The 16,506-nt window shown below is 41.5% G+C and overlaps 1 protein-coding gene across 1 annotated transcript in view; it reads right to left on the bottom strand.

Annotated features, from left to right (window-relative positions):
- The window catches only part of MYH15 (myosin heavy chain 15), a 90,957-nt gene that overhangs the window by 31,688 nt on the left and 42,763 nt on the right, over positions 1–16,506 (bottom strand). The window contains exons 19-30 of the mRNA XM_063953636.1: positions 15,479–15,566; positions 13,653–13,770; positions 13,180–13,303; positions 11,402–11,538; positions 9,983–10,238; positions 9,337–9,579; positions 7,110–7,286; positions 6,873–7,018; positions 4,528–4,618; positions 3,694–4,083; positions 3,017–3,143; positions 1,468–1,586 (exon numbers count right to left, since the gene is read on the bottom strand). Of these exons, the coding sequence (XP_063809706.1) occupies positions 1,468–1,586; positions 3,017–3,143; positions 3,694–4,083; positions 4,528–4,618; positions 6,873–7,018; positions 7,110–7,286; positions 9,337–9,579; positions 9,983–10,238; positions 11,402–11,538; positions 13,180–13,303; positions 13,653–13,770; positions 15,479–15,566 (2,016 nt within the window). The remainder of the gene's footprint in view (positions 1–1,467; positions 1,587–3,016; positions 3,144–3,693; positions 4,084–4,527; positions 4,619–6,872; positions 7,019–7,109; positions 7,287–9,336; positions 9,580–9,982; positions 10,239–11,401; positions 11,539–13,179; positions 13,304–13,652; positions 13,771–15,478; positions 15,567–16,506) is intronic.

The raw sequence follows: 16,506 nt of genomic DNA on the forward strand, positions 1-16,506 counted from the left end.
AATAGCCAAACACTGCCGTGCTAAAATACAAATCGTGAAAAGGTGCTAAAAAAAACCAGACCTGCTTTTTTATCCCGTGTTTGTATAGGCATGCACGGATCCATGAGATCCGTGCATGTTTTTCAGTGGGAAGGGGTGGGAAATGTTATATTTAAAAAAAAAAAAAATGCGTGGGGTCCCCCCTCCTAAACCAAACCAGCCTCGGGCTCTTTGAGCCGGCCCTGGTTGCAAAAATATGGGGAAAAAATTGACAGGGGTTCCCCCATATTTAAGCAACCAGCACCGGGCTCTGCGCCTGGTCCTGGTTCCAAAAATACGGGGGACAAAAAGCTTAGGGGTCCCCCGTATTTTTTAAACCAGCACCGGGCTCCACTAGCTGGACAGATAATGCCACAGCCGGGGGTCACTTTTATACAGTTCCATGCGGCCGTGGCATCAACAATCCAACTAGTCACCCATGGCCGGGGTACCCTGGGGGAGTGGGGACCCCTTCAATCAAGGGGTCCCCCCCCAGCCACCCATGGGCCAGGGGTGAAGCCCGAGGCTGTCCCCCCCATCCAATGGGCTGCGGATGGGGGGCTGATAGCCTAGCAGTACTACAAGTCCCAGCAAGCCTCCCCCGCAAGCTGGTACTTGGAGAACCACAAGTACCAGCATGCGGTGGAAAACCGGGCCCGCTGGTACCTGTAGTACTACTACTAAAAAAAATACCCCAATAAAGACATTACACACACACCTTGAAAGTATAACTTTAATGCATACATACACACCACCATATACACATACTTACCTTATGTTCACACGAAGGTCGGTCCTCTTCTCCAGTAGAATCCATGGTGTACCTGTTGAAAAAATCCTACTCACCAAATCCAGTGTAGAGGGCTCCTCGGATACTCCATTTGTAATCCACGTACTTGTAAAAATAAAAACACGGGACACCCGACCACGAACTGAAAGGGGACCCATGTCTTCACATGGGACCCTTTTCCCCGAATGCCAGAAACCCCCTCTGACTGATGTCTAAGTGGGTTTCTTCAGCCAATCAGGGAGTGCCACGTTGAGGCACCCTCCTGATCGGCTGTGTGCTCCTGTACTGTCTGACAGGCGGCACACGGCAGTGTTACAATGTAGCGCCTATGCGCTCCATTGTAACCAATGGTGGGAACTTTGTGGTCAGCGGTGAGGTCACTTTCGGTCAACCGCTGACTACAAAGTTCCCACCATTGGTTGCATATTTACACTTTCGATGTCATTCGTGATTGAACTTTGACCTCAAACGGGAAAATACGAATCTTAGTAAATTTACCCCATGGTGTCTATCTATTGACACTATCTATCTTCTATACCACACCCTCCAGGCACACGGGATCCCGGCAGACGGAATCTTGATGCCGGAATCCCGATGCCAAAATCCCGACATGGCATGTTTGTGCTGTAAGAAAATAAATACTGTTCTACATATATTACTTTTGTTTCTTCATCAAGTTGTCTTCTCAGTTCCTCAATTTGCTGAGTAAATGAAGATTTTCCTCGGGATAGTTGGCTTATTAAAGATTCCTTCTCTTCAAGAAGTCTGGCAAATTCTCCTATTTTGTACATTTCCAAAAAAGAGTTCATTAAGTTTCTGTAACAATAGTCTAAAAAATATGAATGTATTAAAACGTAGGATAGATGCGTTATTGCAGATCATGATGTGACGTGTCCGCTCATCCCTTACAGTGAACATTCAGTAAGGTCATGGCACCGCAGTCTAGGCAGTGAGAAGAGGACTGGCTGCATGCAGTAGGTACCACTGCTTCAGGGGATATATTTACTGTTAATACTTCACTAGGCAGAAGATGTCATTTGTAATTGTGCACTCCACATACTCATGTTACTGTGTCAAAGTCAAACATCACTTATTTCATTATTTTTATTGAGTAAACATGTATTTGGTAAAACTCAAACGTCTCAGTAAAGGAAAAGAAAAAAGATAAATAAATATCACATTATGTAGTTTTACATAAATGAACTGCAAATTCTTTGTGCCTAGAACTCTGAGCCATCTTTGGGCTAATATATAATGGGTGTAATGGGTGCAGGGTGTGCAGTGCACACACCCTGCTTCCATAGACTTTACTCACCTCTCTGCTAATGCTCCAGAATTCATTGGAAAAATGTTGCAGTCACCATTTTATCTGAGATCGGCACAGGAGCAGTAGAGCACAGTGCCAGTGTCTACTTAGTGCACTAACGAGAGAGCGGGGCCCGCATAGAGACTGCATATGGGCCCCCTCCTCTCTTAAACTGTCCTGAGCACAACTTTATCCATCCTACACCACACCCAGTTCGTTACTTTTATATATATATATATATATATATATATATATATATATTTAATTATTCTCACTATGGGGCTGATTCTGAGTCAGACGCAATTGTCTGAGTTTTTGCATGCAGCACATTTGCAGGAACATATATACGCATTTTTGCTTACAACCATTCTATGTCTATGGAACTTGGCCAGATATGTCTTTCCATGAATTTGTATGGCAACAATGCGAACGCTTACCACCCTGACTTGTGGGAGTGTATCTAAAGCTCTGTGTGATTGAGTTGTGCGTATAGGGAAGGGAAGCATTTTTCTGACTGATCTCAAGTCGCAGTATTAATGGTGATGATTGTGGCGGCTGACGTTAAAACAGTGGGGATGGCACATGTTTCCACTTGCAGATGCACGGATATTCAGCAGATGCGTTCTACTCAGAATCAGCTCCATAGTTGTAGTAAGCAGAAGACACTGTGTGATTATGACTTGTGTATGACGTTACCACTGAACATCAGCAAATATGTACTATTTGTTTCTGGTTTTCAGAACCCTCTGTACAATGGGTCCACAATAATTCATCCCATATCTTTACTTACATCTAATCAAGTAATTATACACATATGCGTTTTATATAAATCTTCACTTTAGAATTATTACAAATTATACAATGATTACAGAACACAAATATATTTATTACAGCTCTCTCACCATTTTCAGTCTGAAGTCTTCCTTTGATAGTGGTGAGGTCAATTACTTGACGGGTCATCTCGTCCACTTTGGCCTTGGCTTCATTAAGCTGGTCTTCATATGTGCGGCAGAGTTTCTCTGATATGGCCTGTAACAAATCAAGAGGTTCACAGTAAAATGGGACATATTTCCTATTCAACCTTTGAAGTCACTGTTAAAATCCAGTTACAGTATTACTGTCCATCCTCTCACCACCAGACATTATAGTACTCATGCTCAGTGATCTGTTGGATTCATATTAAAGGGCATTTTTGCATGTGTTATTAAATACAGCAGCAGGCGTTTGCAAAATTCAGATAAAGTTTAATTAAATCATTGATTCCACATTATTCCTAAAAAAAACAAAACTATTTTCTTGAATGATTCATGAAGGGGGTAAAACAAAAACACACCAACCATAATCTAGGCTAAAGAGCCCCATAACCAACTGATTTGTAGGACACTGGAAAAAGAACTGAGGAGGAGCATTGTAGCAGTGGGGTTTTATGTGGAGGGGAAAATGTTGCCACCAGTAGTGTCCGCTTCTAATAGAGACACATATGTTCTGTTTTGTTTTTGTAAAACAAATCTTTTCATAATATAGCCGCTAAAACAAATATGACAGTGACATCATGCGGTTGCCACTAAATGTACATTACCTTGGATTTGGCCAACTGTTCTATATTTGATGCCAGATCATCTGCCTCCAACTTGAGTTCACTCTTCTCCTTCTCTAGTTTCTGTTTGACCCTTTGGAGATTGTCAATCTGCTCACCAAGCTCTGACACACTGTCTGCATGCTTCTTCCTCAGTGCTGCGGCAGTGGCCTCATGATGTAAAGTGGCTTCTTCTAGATCTCTGCGCATCTTCAAGTACTCTGCTTCCCGTTTCTTGTTCATTTCCAGCTGGGCAGATGTTGCTCCCCCTGCCTCTTCCAGCCTCTCGCTTAATTCTTCTAACTCTCTGGAGAGATCTGACCTCTGTTTCTCTACCTTGGCTCGTGCGGCTCGTTCTGCTTCCAGCTCTTCTTCTAACTCTTCTATACGAGCCTAAAAGGAAATACAAGCAACATTATAGATAAGCAATAAAATAACAAACATAGATGCATATATATGGAAAATGTTTTAAAATACTTTTTTTGGGTGGACGGGCGAGGGGTGCGAGATTCGGTGCTGTTGCTTGTATTCAAATGTCGCTGCATCAGCAATTCACACACTTCACCTACAATTGAATTCCATCCTATATCTATTGATTAAAATATTCATATGAGTTTGCACAATACTGAGTGCCAATTGTAAGATATAAGGAATGTATATTGACTATTGGCAATTGTATACAACTCAAACTGCACACAAAGCATATGTGTACTGCATATGTGTTTTACTGATTGATATAGTAATAAATATGGATCCTTTACATGTTCACAGACCAGTTTATTTAAGAATGAATTTATTACAATACATTACAGTCCGCTTTAGTTTAATTCTGCTTACTTGAAGCTCCTTTATTTTTTTCTGGAGCTGAATGACAATGGATTGTTCATCTTCAATTTTGGATGTCAACTGGTTGATTTCAAATTCCTTCCTGTTCGGTTGAGAAAGGAAAAACTATAGTCAGCAAGAGTTTTACCACTTTCAGCAATAAAGTAAAATAAATAAAATTGAATTACAATACTGTAATGGTTAATAGTACAATTAATATTATATTTTTTCACAGGTGGACTACAGGGGTAAATGTAATAGGGTCCAAGTTGCCAGAGGTGCAGGATTTCAGCTGAGAATGCCCAGATTTTTAAAGCGCCAATCATTTACAAGGCAAAACCATTTACCACCAGATTATCAACAGGCCCATGATACCCGGGCATACTGGCATTTTTTATTCTCCATGTGCCATCATGGCAGTCATGCTGGAGCCAGTAATCCACTGCTAAGAAACAACATTAATTATCCCATTAACCATACTTGCCTACTTTTGAAAAAGCATTTCAGGGAGATGTGAAAGTAACACCTATCAGTGCGGGCATGTACTGCTACATCTGAGAGGCATGTCATAAACATGCTTTACATCCAAATGTAAATGAGCCCCAAAGTGAGTAAGATCTACTTGTTGAAGAAAAGACACTGATATTTTGCAGGATTTGTTAGTGTATTGTGTTTTATAAGAGGTTCCAAATACTGTAAGTGGCCACGAGAATCCTTATTTATAATGCATGTAGCCATAGGGATCATTGTGTATTATTATAACCAATGCAGGGAAATTGGGCTGATGATCCCATTTTAATGTATGTATCTGATTTATTTTTCCCCCAAGAATGTAACAGCTACAGTAAAAATGCTGGACCATTCAGTGAGTCAGGGAGATTGCTACTATTTCAGGGAGTCTCCTGCAGAATGTGGGAGGGTAGGCAACTATGCTATTAACCATTACCTCTGTATCCAAAGTACCAGGAGTATAGAAACAAGCCCTAGCACTATTGTCACTACTGTAGGGCTTATTGTAAGTTGGTCCTGTACATTCCCCGCTCCCATGGGGAAAACAGCCCTGGTGTCAACTGGCCTAGGACTGGTGGAATGATGGTGGGGGGACCGCCACACTGCAGGGTCATCTCTATGGCTCCACTAGCCCTGGCTGGTCAAGCCTAGTGCTAGTAATTGAAAAATTACAGAGATGCCAAACACTCCTTACCTCCACAATATTTTCCAATACCAGCCTAGGCGCAAGTTCTGGTTATGCTTAGATGGGTGGAACCTTATGCTTTTTTTTTTTCTTAAATAAAAAGCATGTTTCCAGCAAACATTCTGGAAACACACTTGAATGCCAACTAATGTAGTTCCTTAATCTGGCAAACATTGCTGAACAATTGCTGAATTAGCCTGAAACTTGCAATTTATCACATTTGGTGAGTTTACACTCAAATTTGGCAAACTATGCTGCAAACTCTGGTGAGATTAATTTAATTTAATCAGTCAATTTGAATTAATCTTGCAACCAATTACATTTCCTCCATAATATTGAACTTCAAAGAGTGGATGGTGCCTGTGTATTTTCAGAGGCATTTATAGATGAACAAATTTCTGAAGAGTGTTTTTAGTTAGCAGAATGAGTTTTGTATGTGCTCTGGGGAGACAGTAATGAACTGGTGGTCAATAATTTCAATAGGGATACTTTTGCATTATTTTGGTGCATTAAATGTGGGAAAGTGCATTGGTAATCACATACTTAAACATAAAAATATGTGACACTTGGAAAGGAAAGCCATAGTGGCTCCTTACACTAATCAAATGACTAAGAAATACATGATGTTTCATTGAGTAGAACTGAAGGAGCGGGTGTAGTACGGTATGCCGGCGCTCGGGCTCCCACGACCAGCATACCGGTGCTGGGAGCCCGACCGCCGGCATACTGACAGCGTGGCGAGCGCTAAGGAGCCCCTTGCGGGCACGGGGGCTTTTATTCTCCCTCCAGGGGGGTCTTGGATTCCGGGATCCCGACATTCGGCATACAGAAGACCACCCGAAGGAGCAATAGAAGCTATAACTAAATGAATAGGTTGTCAAAAAACAATGGTAGTCTGGACTTTGAAGTGATATTTTCACTGAAGTCATATGCACAATTTTATCCTGGACCTCAAGTTCCCAAAATGTAGCACAAAACACCTGTGTGACCAAACATCCAGAAGTGGCATTTGGATATTCACCTATTTGAGCAGATGGTGGCCAAACAGGTTAATATTTACATAACACTTATGTGCTGACTCCTGTTTCTTCCTTTTAACATGTAAACAAAATCAATCAATTTTTTTTAGTATGCCAGTTTCATCCTGGAATAATATTCTTACTTCTTTAGCTTCTCATCCATCTGCTGCTTATCATTTTCTGCATCCATTAGACTCTCTTGTGTAAGCTTCAGATCCCCCTCCAGCTTACGTTTTGCCCTTTCAAGATCCATCCTGACCTTCTTTTCTTGTTCTAGAGAACCCTCAAGCTGACAAATAAGGAGAAAAACTTAATGACTAATTGCACTTGGTACAGCAATAAAATCACACAGTTAATCACAAGTATTTTTGAAATCTTACATCATCCACTTGTTGTTCCAGTTTTGTTTTTAGTTTGGTTAGAGTGTTGACTTTGTCTTCTTCTGCCTGAAGGTCATCCAGTGTTTGCTGATGCGCCTCCTGTAAAGCTTTCTTCTCTCTTGTTAACTTAGTAATTGTCTCATCAAGAGCTACCATTTCTTCAGTCAAGTTTTTGACCTGTAGGTAAGTTGAGGAGTTAAGTATATTGACAATATGGCTATGTGGATGCACAAACATATACCTACAGTGTACAGTAAACTGAATAAAAACAATAAAATATATTAGAGAGGCACATTAAACAAATAGTTACCTAAACTGTATGTAAATAACTTCATTTTATTAAACACAAAATTTAGCTTGCATTTAGGCTATTATTAAAAATATTATATTCAATATGAAATACAGATTTATAACTTTCTTAATACTTAATATAGAGCAGGTGGCCCTTTCTGTGACTATATAGAATAGGTGTCTCTTTCTATGACTATATAGAGTAGGTAGACCAGTGCCGGATTAAACTCTGTGGAGGCCCCTAGGCAGCCAAACTCTCAGGGCCCCCCTCACAAATTATCTCATAATACATTTTTAATTTTACTGTCATGTGAATCTGTCTACGGCCTACATACTTTAAGTTGTTAATGGGCCTACTCTGTCTATTTGGTAATCCGGCACCGAGATAAACCTCTCGGTGACTATATAGAGCAGGTGGCCCTTTCTGTGACTGTATAGAGAAGGCTGCCCTTTCTGTGACTATGTAGAGAAGATGGCCCTTTCTATGACTATATAGAGTAAGTTGTCCTTTCTGTGACTGTGTAGAGCAGGTTCAGTTTCTGTGATTGTGTAGAGCAGGTGCCCTTGCTGTGACTATAAAGAGCAGATGGTCCTTTCTATGACCATGTAGAGCAGGTAGACCTTTCTGTGACTAGATATTGTAGGTGGCTCTTTCTGTGACTACTGTATGTCATGCAGGTGGCCCTTTCTGTTACTGTGCAGAGCAGGTGGCCCTTTCTGTGACTATATAGAGCTGGCAGCTCTTTATATGACTATGTAGTGCAAGTAGACCTTTCTGTGACTGTGTAGAGCAGGTTCCCTTTCTGTGACTGTGCTTCTGTGAACTATACTTTAAGTTGTTAATGGGTATATTACATGAATACACTGTTTTTCTCTATATAGTCTTTAGGTAAAGTTTGCATTCCTTAGAGTTGATTCATTTTTTTCTTCCTATCGTTTGGAAACAATTTAAGAAACCTTGATTGTAATTTTCTTTCAAGATCAAATCAATATTATTTTGATCCCTTGTCTCAGGGCCCCTAAAAGGAGCCCATAGGCCGGGGCGTACTCTGCCTATTTAGTAATCCGGCACCGAGATAGAGCTTTCAGTGACTATATAGAGCAGGTGGCCGTTTCTGTGACTATATAGAGAAGGCTGCCCTTTCTGTGACTATGTAGAGAAGATGGCTCTTTCTGTGACTATATAGAAAAGGCTGCCCCTTCTGTGACTATGTAGAGAAGATGGCCCTTTCTGTGACTATATAGAGTAAGTGGCCCTTTCTGTGACTGTATAGAGCAGGTGCCCTTTCTGTGACTGTATAGAGCAGGTGCCCTTTCTGTGACTGTGTAGTGCAGGTTACCTTTCTGTAACTGTGTAGAGCAGGTGGCACTTTCCATGACTAAGTAGTTCAGGTCGACCTTTCTGTGACTATGTAGATCAGGTAGACCTTTCTGTGACTATATACAGCAGATGGCCCTTTCTATGACTATGTAGAGCAGGTAGACCTTTCTGTGACTATATACAGCAGATGGCCCTTTCTATGACTATGTAGAGCAGGTGGCCCTTTCTATGACTATGTAGAGCAGGAGGTCCTTTCTGTGATTATGTAGAGCAGGTAGACCTTTATGTGACTATGTAGAGCAGGTAGACCTTTATGTGACTATGAAGAAGAGCAGGTGGTCCTTTTCCAGTGACAGACACTAATTACTTATTAGAGCATGACCAGAATATCATCCCCATTGGTCTCCTTTTAGTGGATCTGGTCAGTTAGAACAGACCATAATGTCATTTTATGCTTCTCTGAAGCTATAATGTGCAGCCACATACTCCTCCTTGTAGGAGTAACAGTAGTGAGGTCCCTGCATAATAAGTGGTGCCTACACTACTGGTCTACTGACAGAAATGTTATGCTGTATTGTAAACAAAATCCCCATTGTTGGCATTGGAATACAGTACCTTATTTTCAGTCGCATGCTTTTCTTTCTCTGCTTTTGCTAATGTGATCTCCAGATCATCAATGTCCTTCTTCAGTTCTGCACACTCGTCCTCAAGTTTTCTTTTCTTAGAAGTCAGCTCTGAGTTCATTTCCTCCTCATCCTCTATGCGCTCTGTGAGGTCTTTAATTTTAGATTCCATTTGGATCTTAGATTTAATTAATAGATCACATCGCTCCTCTGCATCAGCCAGGGTATCTTGCTCCTGTGAAAGTTCACAAACTCTGTTTAAGCATTTTTCTACTAGTCACTGTACATTATTTGTTTATATAATGTGTGATTGTGTGATCTATTACAATTTGCTCTACTTAGAGCGATGATATAAAGTGTAATTTTATACTACAATTTGGTTGTATTCTTTATACCTGTATTTTCAAATGCAAATGATTAATGTAAGCATGTTGAGTGGGACATACAGTCAGATCTTATTAGTCTCATGTTCACCACTTGACCCCTCCCTCCCGCATTCTATATCTCTAAGTGTAAGGAGTCATAAGTGCAGAATGTGACAGACTCTATGCAGGGATGGAAGGACAGTGCAAATATGTGTATTTTACAGAACAAAACAGATCATCAGCTACACTGTGTGCAGGATCTAGGTGTCTTACTGCTTGTAACTGAAGAGTCAGATCATTTTTCTCTTGCACCAAGGTGACTTGCTTTTCCTCAAGTTCTTTCCTTCTGGCTTCTGATTTTTCAAGTGCTTCTTTAAGCTTCAGGAACTCATCTTTCATGTTTGCCATTTCTTTCTCAGTTTCTGCTGACTTTAACAAAGGCTTAATCTTGAAGTAAAGCTTCATCCATGGCCAATTTTTGACAGCCATAAAAGCACGAATGTTCCACTGGATAACCAACAGTGCATCCCTAACAAAGAGCACAGTAAGAGACAAACAGTGTTATTTCTGGACACTATCGGGAACGTTAACATGCACATTTACTTAATTGGATATTGAAAAAAATTACCAGCAACAATGGCTTGCTACAGTTTCATTTAAAAACAAAAGTTTCTTATGCACAGTTCCTAAGTTGCTCTTCAATTGAATCCAAATGAGTTTACTAAAGGAGTTAATACTCATGAGACTGCAGACTGATAATTCCCTAAGAATAGTGGCAGCACTGAGATACATCATAAATGGTATTAATGTTAGTTTCTTTTCCTAGTGAATTATTTAGTTGCATTCTTATGAATATTGGTTTAGCTTATTAAAATGGCTGCTTCCTTTATGTGTAGAAGACAAGAAAGCAGCTGTCGTAGCGTTGGATGGTAATGCAGCAGGAGGTGTCTATTACAAGCAGACGCCTTCAGCTGCAATAGTGGTCTGACCTGCGTCCTAGGAGCAGCATCGGATCTCTTGCCCTCTATTGGGTGGCTTGTGGCACCCATGGTGCCGAGCAAGCCATCCATCGCAGAGGCCAGGAAATCTCTGTTGTACTCAGAGATCCCTGGCCTTTTCCCTCCACCTAAACGGCAGTGACACACCTCCATTTTCACAAACGGAGGCCCCCCAGACGGCAGCAGACTGATAATCACTTACAATCTGTTGCTATCCTGCTACCTTCACCGTAGAACCTGTTTAAGCATGCGCCGAATGGGTGCTGTGCATGCGCAAAGTACCAATAAAGAAGCAACTCCAACCACATATTAATAACCGCCAAGGACTATGTGCTGGAGGTGCTGTACAAGCAGTTTGGGTATTACCTGTCCTTGAGTTTGTCATTTAATAGTTTAAAATATATTTCGTGATTCAAATGATTTGTTTGGCTAAACATTAAAGGCAGTGTCAGTATGCACAAGTGTTGATTACATAGTTATCCACCGCATGTTTACATGTTCATCATGCCAGTGTATAGCCAAACATTGTGGTATAAATAACAAATATCTGCTGTGCCCCATACTAGCCAGTCACATAAAGTATTTCATTACATGTCTACTGTTTGCCACCTGTTACTAAAGAAGCCCACGCATTACTAATTAGTGGTGAACAGATCTAATTGTGATTGCATGTAGTGTTTCAGTGCTTTTTTACCTTCTTTCTAAAATCTTTTGGAATTCAATTCTCATTAGCTTTCCCCGGGCTCTTGCTTGGATCAGTGTGAGAATCTTAGATAATCTTTCATCTCTCATTTCTTCCAGATGTCCTAAGAGTCCAGCCTTGAAAAACACCTATTACATACCACGCACACTTTATAACATGGAAAGGAATGTACTATCATTATCTGAATTTATTTATAAGGTGCCACAAAGTTCTGCTGTGCCATGCACAGAGCAAAGATACAAATGGGGTAAGCAAAGTAACAAAATTCCATATATACATGTGCAGGCATACTGTACTAGTTACAACATATACTTATTGACTGAGTTAGTGAGCCTAATACAAGGGATGCATTTGCATTACGGGTCCTGCGTCGTTGGAAGCAGAATGGCTGCAGACATCAGTTGATTGACAGTCTGCAGCTGTTTGGGGGTGGAAGTGGCCTTCATTTTCCAAAACAGATGCATCTCACCTCCATTTTGGGGGATTGCCAAGGCTAGGATCTCCATTTCTTGGCCTCCTGGTAGGCAGTGGCGGCTGCCCTCATGGGTTGCTCAGATGGCAAATGGAGTCGCATGTGATCCAGTGCTGCACTCTAGTATGCAGCACTGGGTCACAATTGCTTGCTAGAGGCATCTAATTATAGCAGACGCCTCCTGCTCCATTAACATATCTGTGCATTGCTGCTTCTTCCAAGCAATCAGTAGCAATGCAGCTTTCAACCACATATGAATCAGGCCCAAGATGTTAATAGCAAAAGCATTACCTGAAATTTAAACAAGAGAGTGCAGAAAAGATATAGAAATGTTAAGTTGATGTATATTTGCCACTTGCACACAGTGAGTCATTTTCAGAGGTTGGGTATGATATGACGGCGGCCAGGATGCCCTCGGTCAAAAGACTGACTGCGGCATCCCAATGGTGCGAATCCCAACAGGGGCTGGGTAAGTACAGCCTATACCTAACCTTCCCCCCCCCCCACGCCAACCCTAACCCTCAGTGGTGCCTAAACCTAACTCCGCCTTCCCGCAGCCTAAATCTATCTCTCCCTGCCCCGCAGCCTAACCCTAACCCTTCCTGGGTGTGCCTAAACCTAACCTCCCCCCTTCCTGCAGCCTAAATCTAACTCTCCCTGTGCCACAGCCTAATCCTAACCCTTCCTGGGTGTGCCTAAACTTACCCCTTCTCCCCGCAGCCTAACCCTAACCCTCCCTTTCCCAGGGCCTAACCCTAACACTCCCCTCACTGCCTATACCTACCCCCCTTCCCACTGCGGTTTGCCTGTCCGCAGTCCTGGCAAGCCCTTTACCTGGATCCCGGCAGTCCGGGATTGTGATCCTTGACAGGATGCAGAGGAGTGCCGGGATTCCCAACATCTGTGTTTCAACTGCCGGGATCCTTACTGGATTCCATTTTGAAAACTGAACTATTGCTCATTAGAATGCAGCATTTCACATCAGATAATTGTTGTAATACCATTCAGCAAATGGGCTGCAGTTACATACAGTCATTGGTGTATGTTAGTGAGATAATACATCACTTTTTTAAAAATATTTGTGAATAAAATCTATAATGAGTTCTCTGCTATAACTAATCTTAACATACATATAAAAAGAATATCATTTGGTAAAACATATCTGACACTTTAATTAAAAGTTGCACTGAAAAACATAAATTGCTTTGAGAATGACCAAAACATTTTTTATCTTTCGATGTGCACATATATGAGTAAGCTGGATGATCTAATCACTATTAACGTAAATGATAAATACCTTTGTATGCCCAAATCGATACTGAGTTTGATCAATGTCCAAAGTCCCCAAGAGTTTTTCAGACGCTTTTCTGCTGTCTACAAACTTGTCCTCTGGGATAGCGCTGGGATTCAGAATACGATATCTGCCAAAACCAATCAGGATAGTAGTAGACAGATGTGATTAAACATGATGGATGGATATTCGTTTTCCTTCCATTTACAATTATTTATGATAAGTGGATAACAACCAAAGTGTTGATGTGAAGGTTATTTCTTAGTACTGCTAACATAATAACTATGTTTCAAGCTAATAAATATAAAGTTACTTTGTTCATTGGCATTACCCTCTTGTTTAAACTGAATATTTTTGTTTGCCATATGCAACTGTATTTTGTTACATTAAGATTGTCTTTGTGACCACAAAAGTGTCTCCCACGAATGTTAACAGCTAACCGGATAACATAGGTAAATTCAATTCATATGTTTTATTACCTCTGTTTGAAGTCAGCATACATAACCCTATTTGGAAAACCTTTGCGGCAAATACGAATTCCCTCTAAGACGCCATTGCAACGTAGCTGATGAAGAACCAGGAAAGGATCCATTGCACCTAAAATCCACAAGCCATACAATATAACCACTATATACAATATAACTAGTCTTGGAAGATTAACATATACTAAACTAGGAAACATCTATATTGCTTTCCAACTCATGCGAGCTAATAATATTTAATACATTGTCAGAAAGCATCAAAACTTACTCATTAACTTAAATAGAATAGCATAATTATATGTCTAACTTGACACGCTCTGTGTAAGTTGGGGTTCCGACAACCGAGTTTTAGCTGAAGGGACAGCTACCAGTGAGGAGAGTAAACGAGGTGGCTTAATGTAATTCCTCCGCATGGGGTGGAAGCCAAACTAAGTGTTAATGGTGGCCGGAGGGCGTAAAGAAAAGGAGGACTTCATAGGAAGATAACTGTAGTTTTAATGAATAATCAGGCTGTACACGAATATTGGAAAAATAGAATAAACTGGAAGAATTAGAGTCTATGGTTAAATGACTTGAAGAGTGAAGCTGAAGAACTCCGGTAAAGAAGAACTGAAGACTGTGTTTTATGATTAAAAGACGAGGCTGAAGTACTTGGACTTTGAAGAAATGCAGATGTGGTTTGTGATTGAAAGATGAGGCTGAAGAACTTGGACTTTGAAGAAATGAAGACTGGTTTGTGATTGAAAGACAAGGCTGAAGAACTTGGACTTTGAAGAAATGAAGACTGTGGTTTGTGATTGAAAGACAAGGCTGAAGAACTTGGACTTTGAAGAAATGAAGATGTCTGTGGGAACCGCCGTTAGCACCTGGAGCTCCTCTACGACCTGGGACCCCGTGAGCGCTTCCACGAGTGGCAACAGACTTAGACAGCAGGACTGCAGCAGTGTTCAGGTAACCGATAGATGAGAGCAACCAGGACCAGGGAACCAGAAGTAACCTGGGAGCACAGAGCTGGAGAACCTTTCACAAGGAGGTAACTTGAAGCACTGGCACTCTCCCTCTGAGCCAGCCCCCTTTTGTAAGGGGAGAACACGCAGGATTGGCTGAACACAGATTGGGAACTTCATTGGCAATACACTGGTCTCCAATATGGCTGCCCCCAGCACAGGAGACATACTTAGCTGTTAGCACACAGCTTTAGCCAGCTTCTGTCTCTGACACACTATACTGTGTCACCACTAGAGGACCTTACCGCAGCGATCCCCTCCGCAGCGCCTGGCTTTCCAGACCCTCGGCCCCCGGCCCTTGGCAACCGCCCATCCGTCCAGGAGGACCCGCCGCCGCAGCCACGCCAACCAGCAGGACAGTAACCCGTGGGAGCATCCGCCGGAGGTAAGGCTCTGGAGCCTCACATAACATAGGCAACACTAAGTACTTGATACAATTAGCTTTGAATCCGTATGAGGTTATAGTGCCTCTAAAGGTTAGAATACATACGGTGGGATGTAATGGAGTCCAAGATTGCTGGATGTGCAGGATGCCGGATGATCTCTGACTTTGTTTTTAAAGGGGAAATCACTTACAATGCATGGTATTGCCTTGTAAGTGCTTGCCCTTTTAAAATAAATGTCACGGATCAGCCGGCATCCAGCAACTACGGCGATCTTGGGCTCCATTACATCCTGACGGTTGTGTTTTAAAAGTTTATTTGCAATATTATAGCAAATATTGGGTTCCTAGCCGTTCTTGAGAACCTTCACATGTCTCTGATGCTGATATATTAAATGAAATACACAAAGCTTGATTAGATAAGGAATAATTACCTGGAGTCTTTGTTTCATTAGGAATAATGCAGCGTACAAAGTGAGGTGATGTTGCTCTAAGATTAGTCATTAATTTATTCAGATTTTCCTGAAAAAAAATAATGTACATAATATTAAGAAAGAAAAATGAGCAAAATTATAAGGCCAGTATGTCCTAATACAATTTACTTTTTGGGATAGAAGTTTCATAAATAGACTTTAACAATTATCCTACCTGGAAAATATAATTAAACAGAGTAACAGAGGTGTGAATGGTGGAGTAATCCTGATAATGATTCTCAGGGTACTCTAATACTGTGCCACCAGGTAAAATGTATAAACAGACCACCAAATGCATTGCCTGCTGAGTCCTGAACTTTATCAGGATGCTTGCTAACAAAAGTAATAAAACTAGTGATGAGCGGGTTCGGTTCCTCGGAATCCGAACCCGCCCGAACTTCAGCTTTTTTTACACGGATCCGAGCGACTCGGATCTTCCCGCCTTGCTCGGTTAACCCGAGCGCGCCCGAACGTCATCATGACGCTGTCGGATTCTCGCGAGGCTCGGATTCTATCGCGAGACTCGGATTCTATATAAGGAGCCGCGCGTCGCCGCCATTTTACACGTGCATTGAGATTGATAGTGAGAGGACGTGGCTGGCGTCCTCTCCGTTTAGAGAAGAAATAGATAGGAGAGTGAGAGTGAGACAGTGACACTTCATTTACTGGAGCTTAGGAGGAGTACTCAGACAGAGAGTGCAGAATTTTGCTGATAGTATTAGTTAGTTATACTAGTGACAGAGTGAGACAGTGACACTTCATTTACTGGAGCTTAGGAGGAGTACTCAGACAGAGAGTGCAGAATTTTGCTGATAGTATTAGTTAGTTATACTAGTGACTGACCAGTGACCACCAGTGCAGTTTTATATTATTTAATATAATCCGTTCTCTGCCTGAAAAAACGATACACAGTGACTCAGTCACATACCATATCTGTGCTCAGCCCAGTGTGCTGCTGCATCATCTATGTATAATATCTGACTGTGCTC

The sequence above is a fragment of the Pseudophryne corroboree genome, chromosome 2 (genome assembly GCF_028390025.1).
Source record: "Pseudophryne corroboree isolate aPseCor3 chromosome 2, aPseCor3.hap2, whole genome shotgun sequence".
NCBI lineage: Eukaryota > Metazoa > Chordata > Amphibia > Anura > Myobatrachidae > Pseudophryne > Pseudophryne corroboree.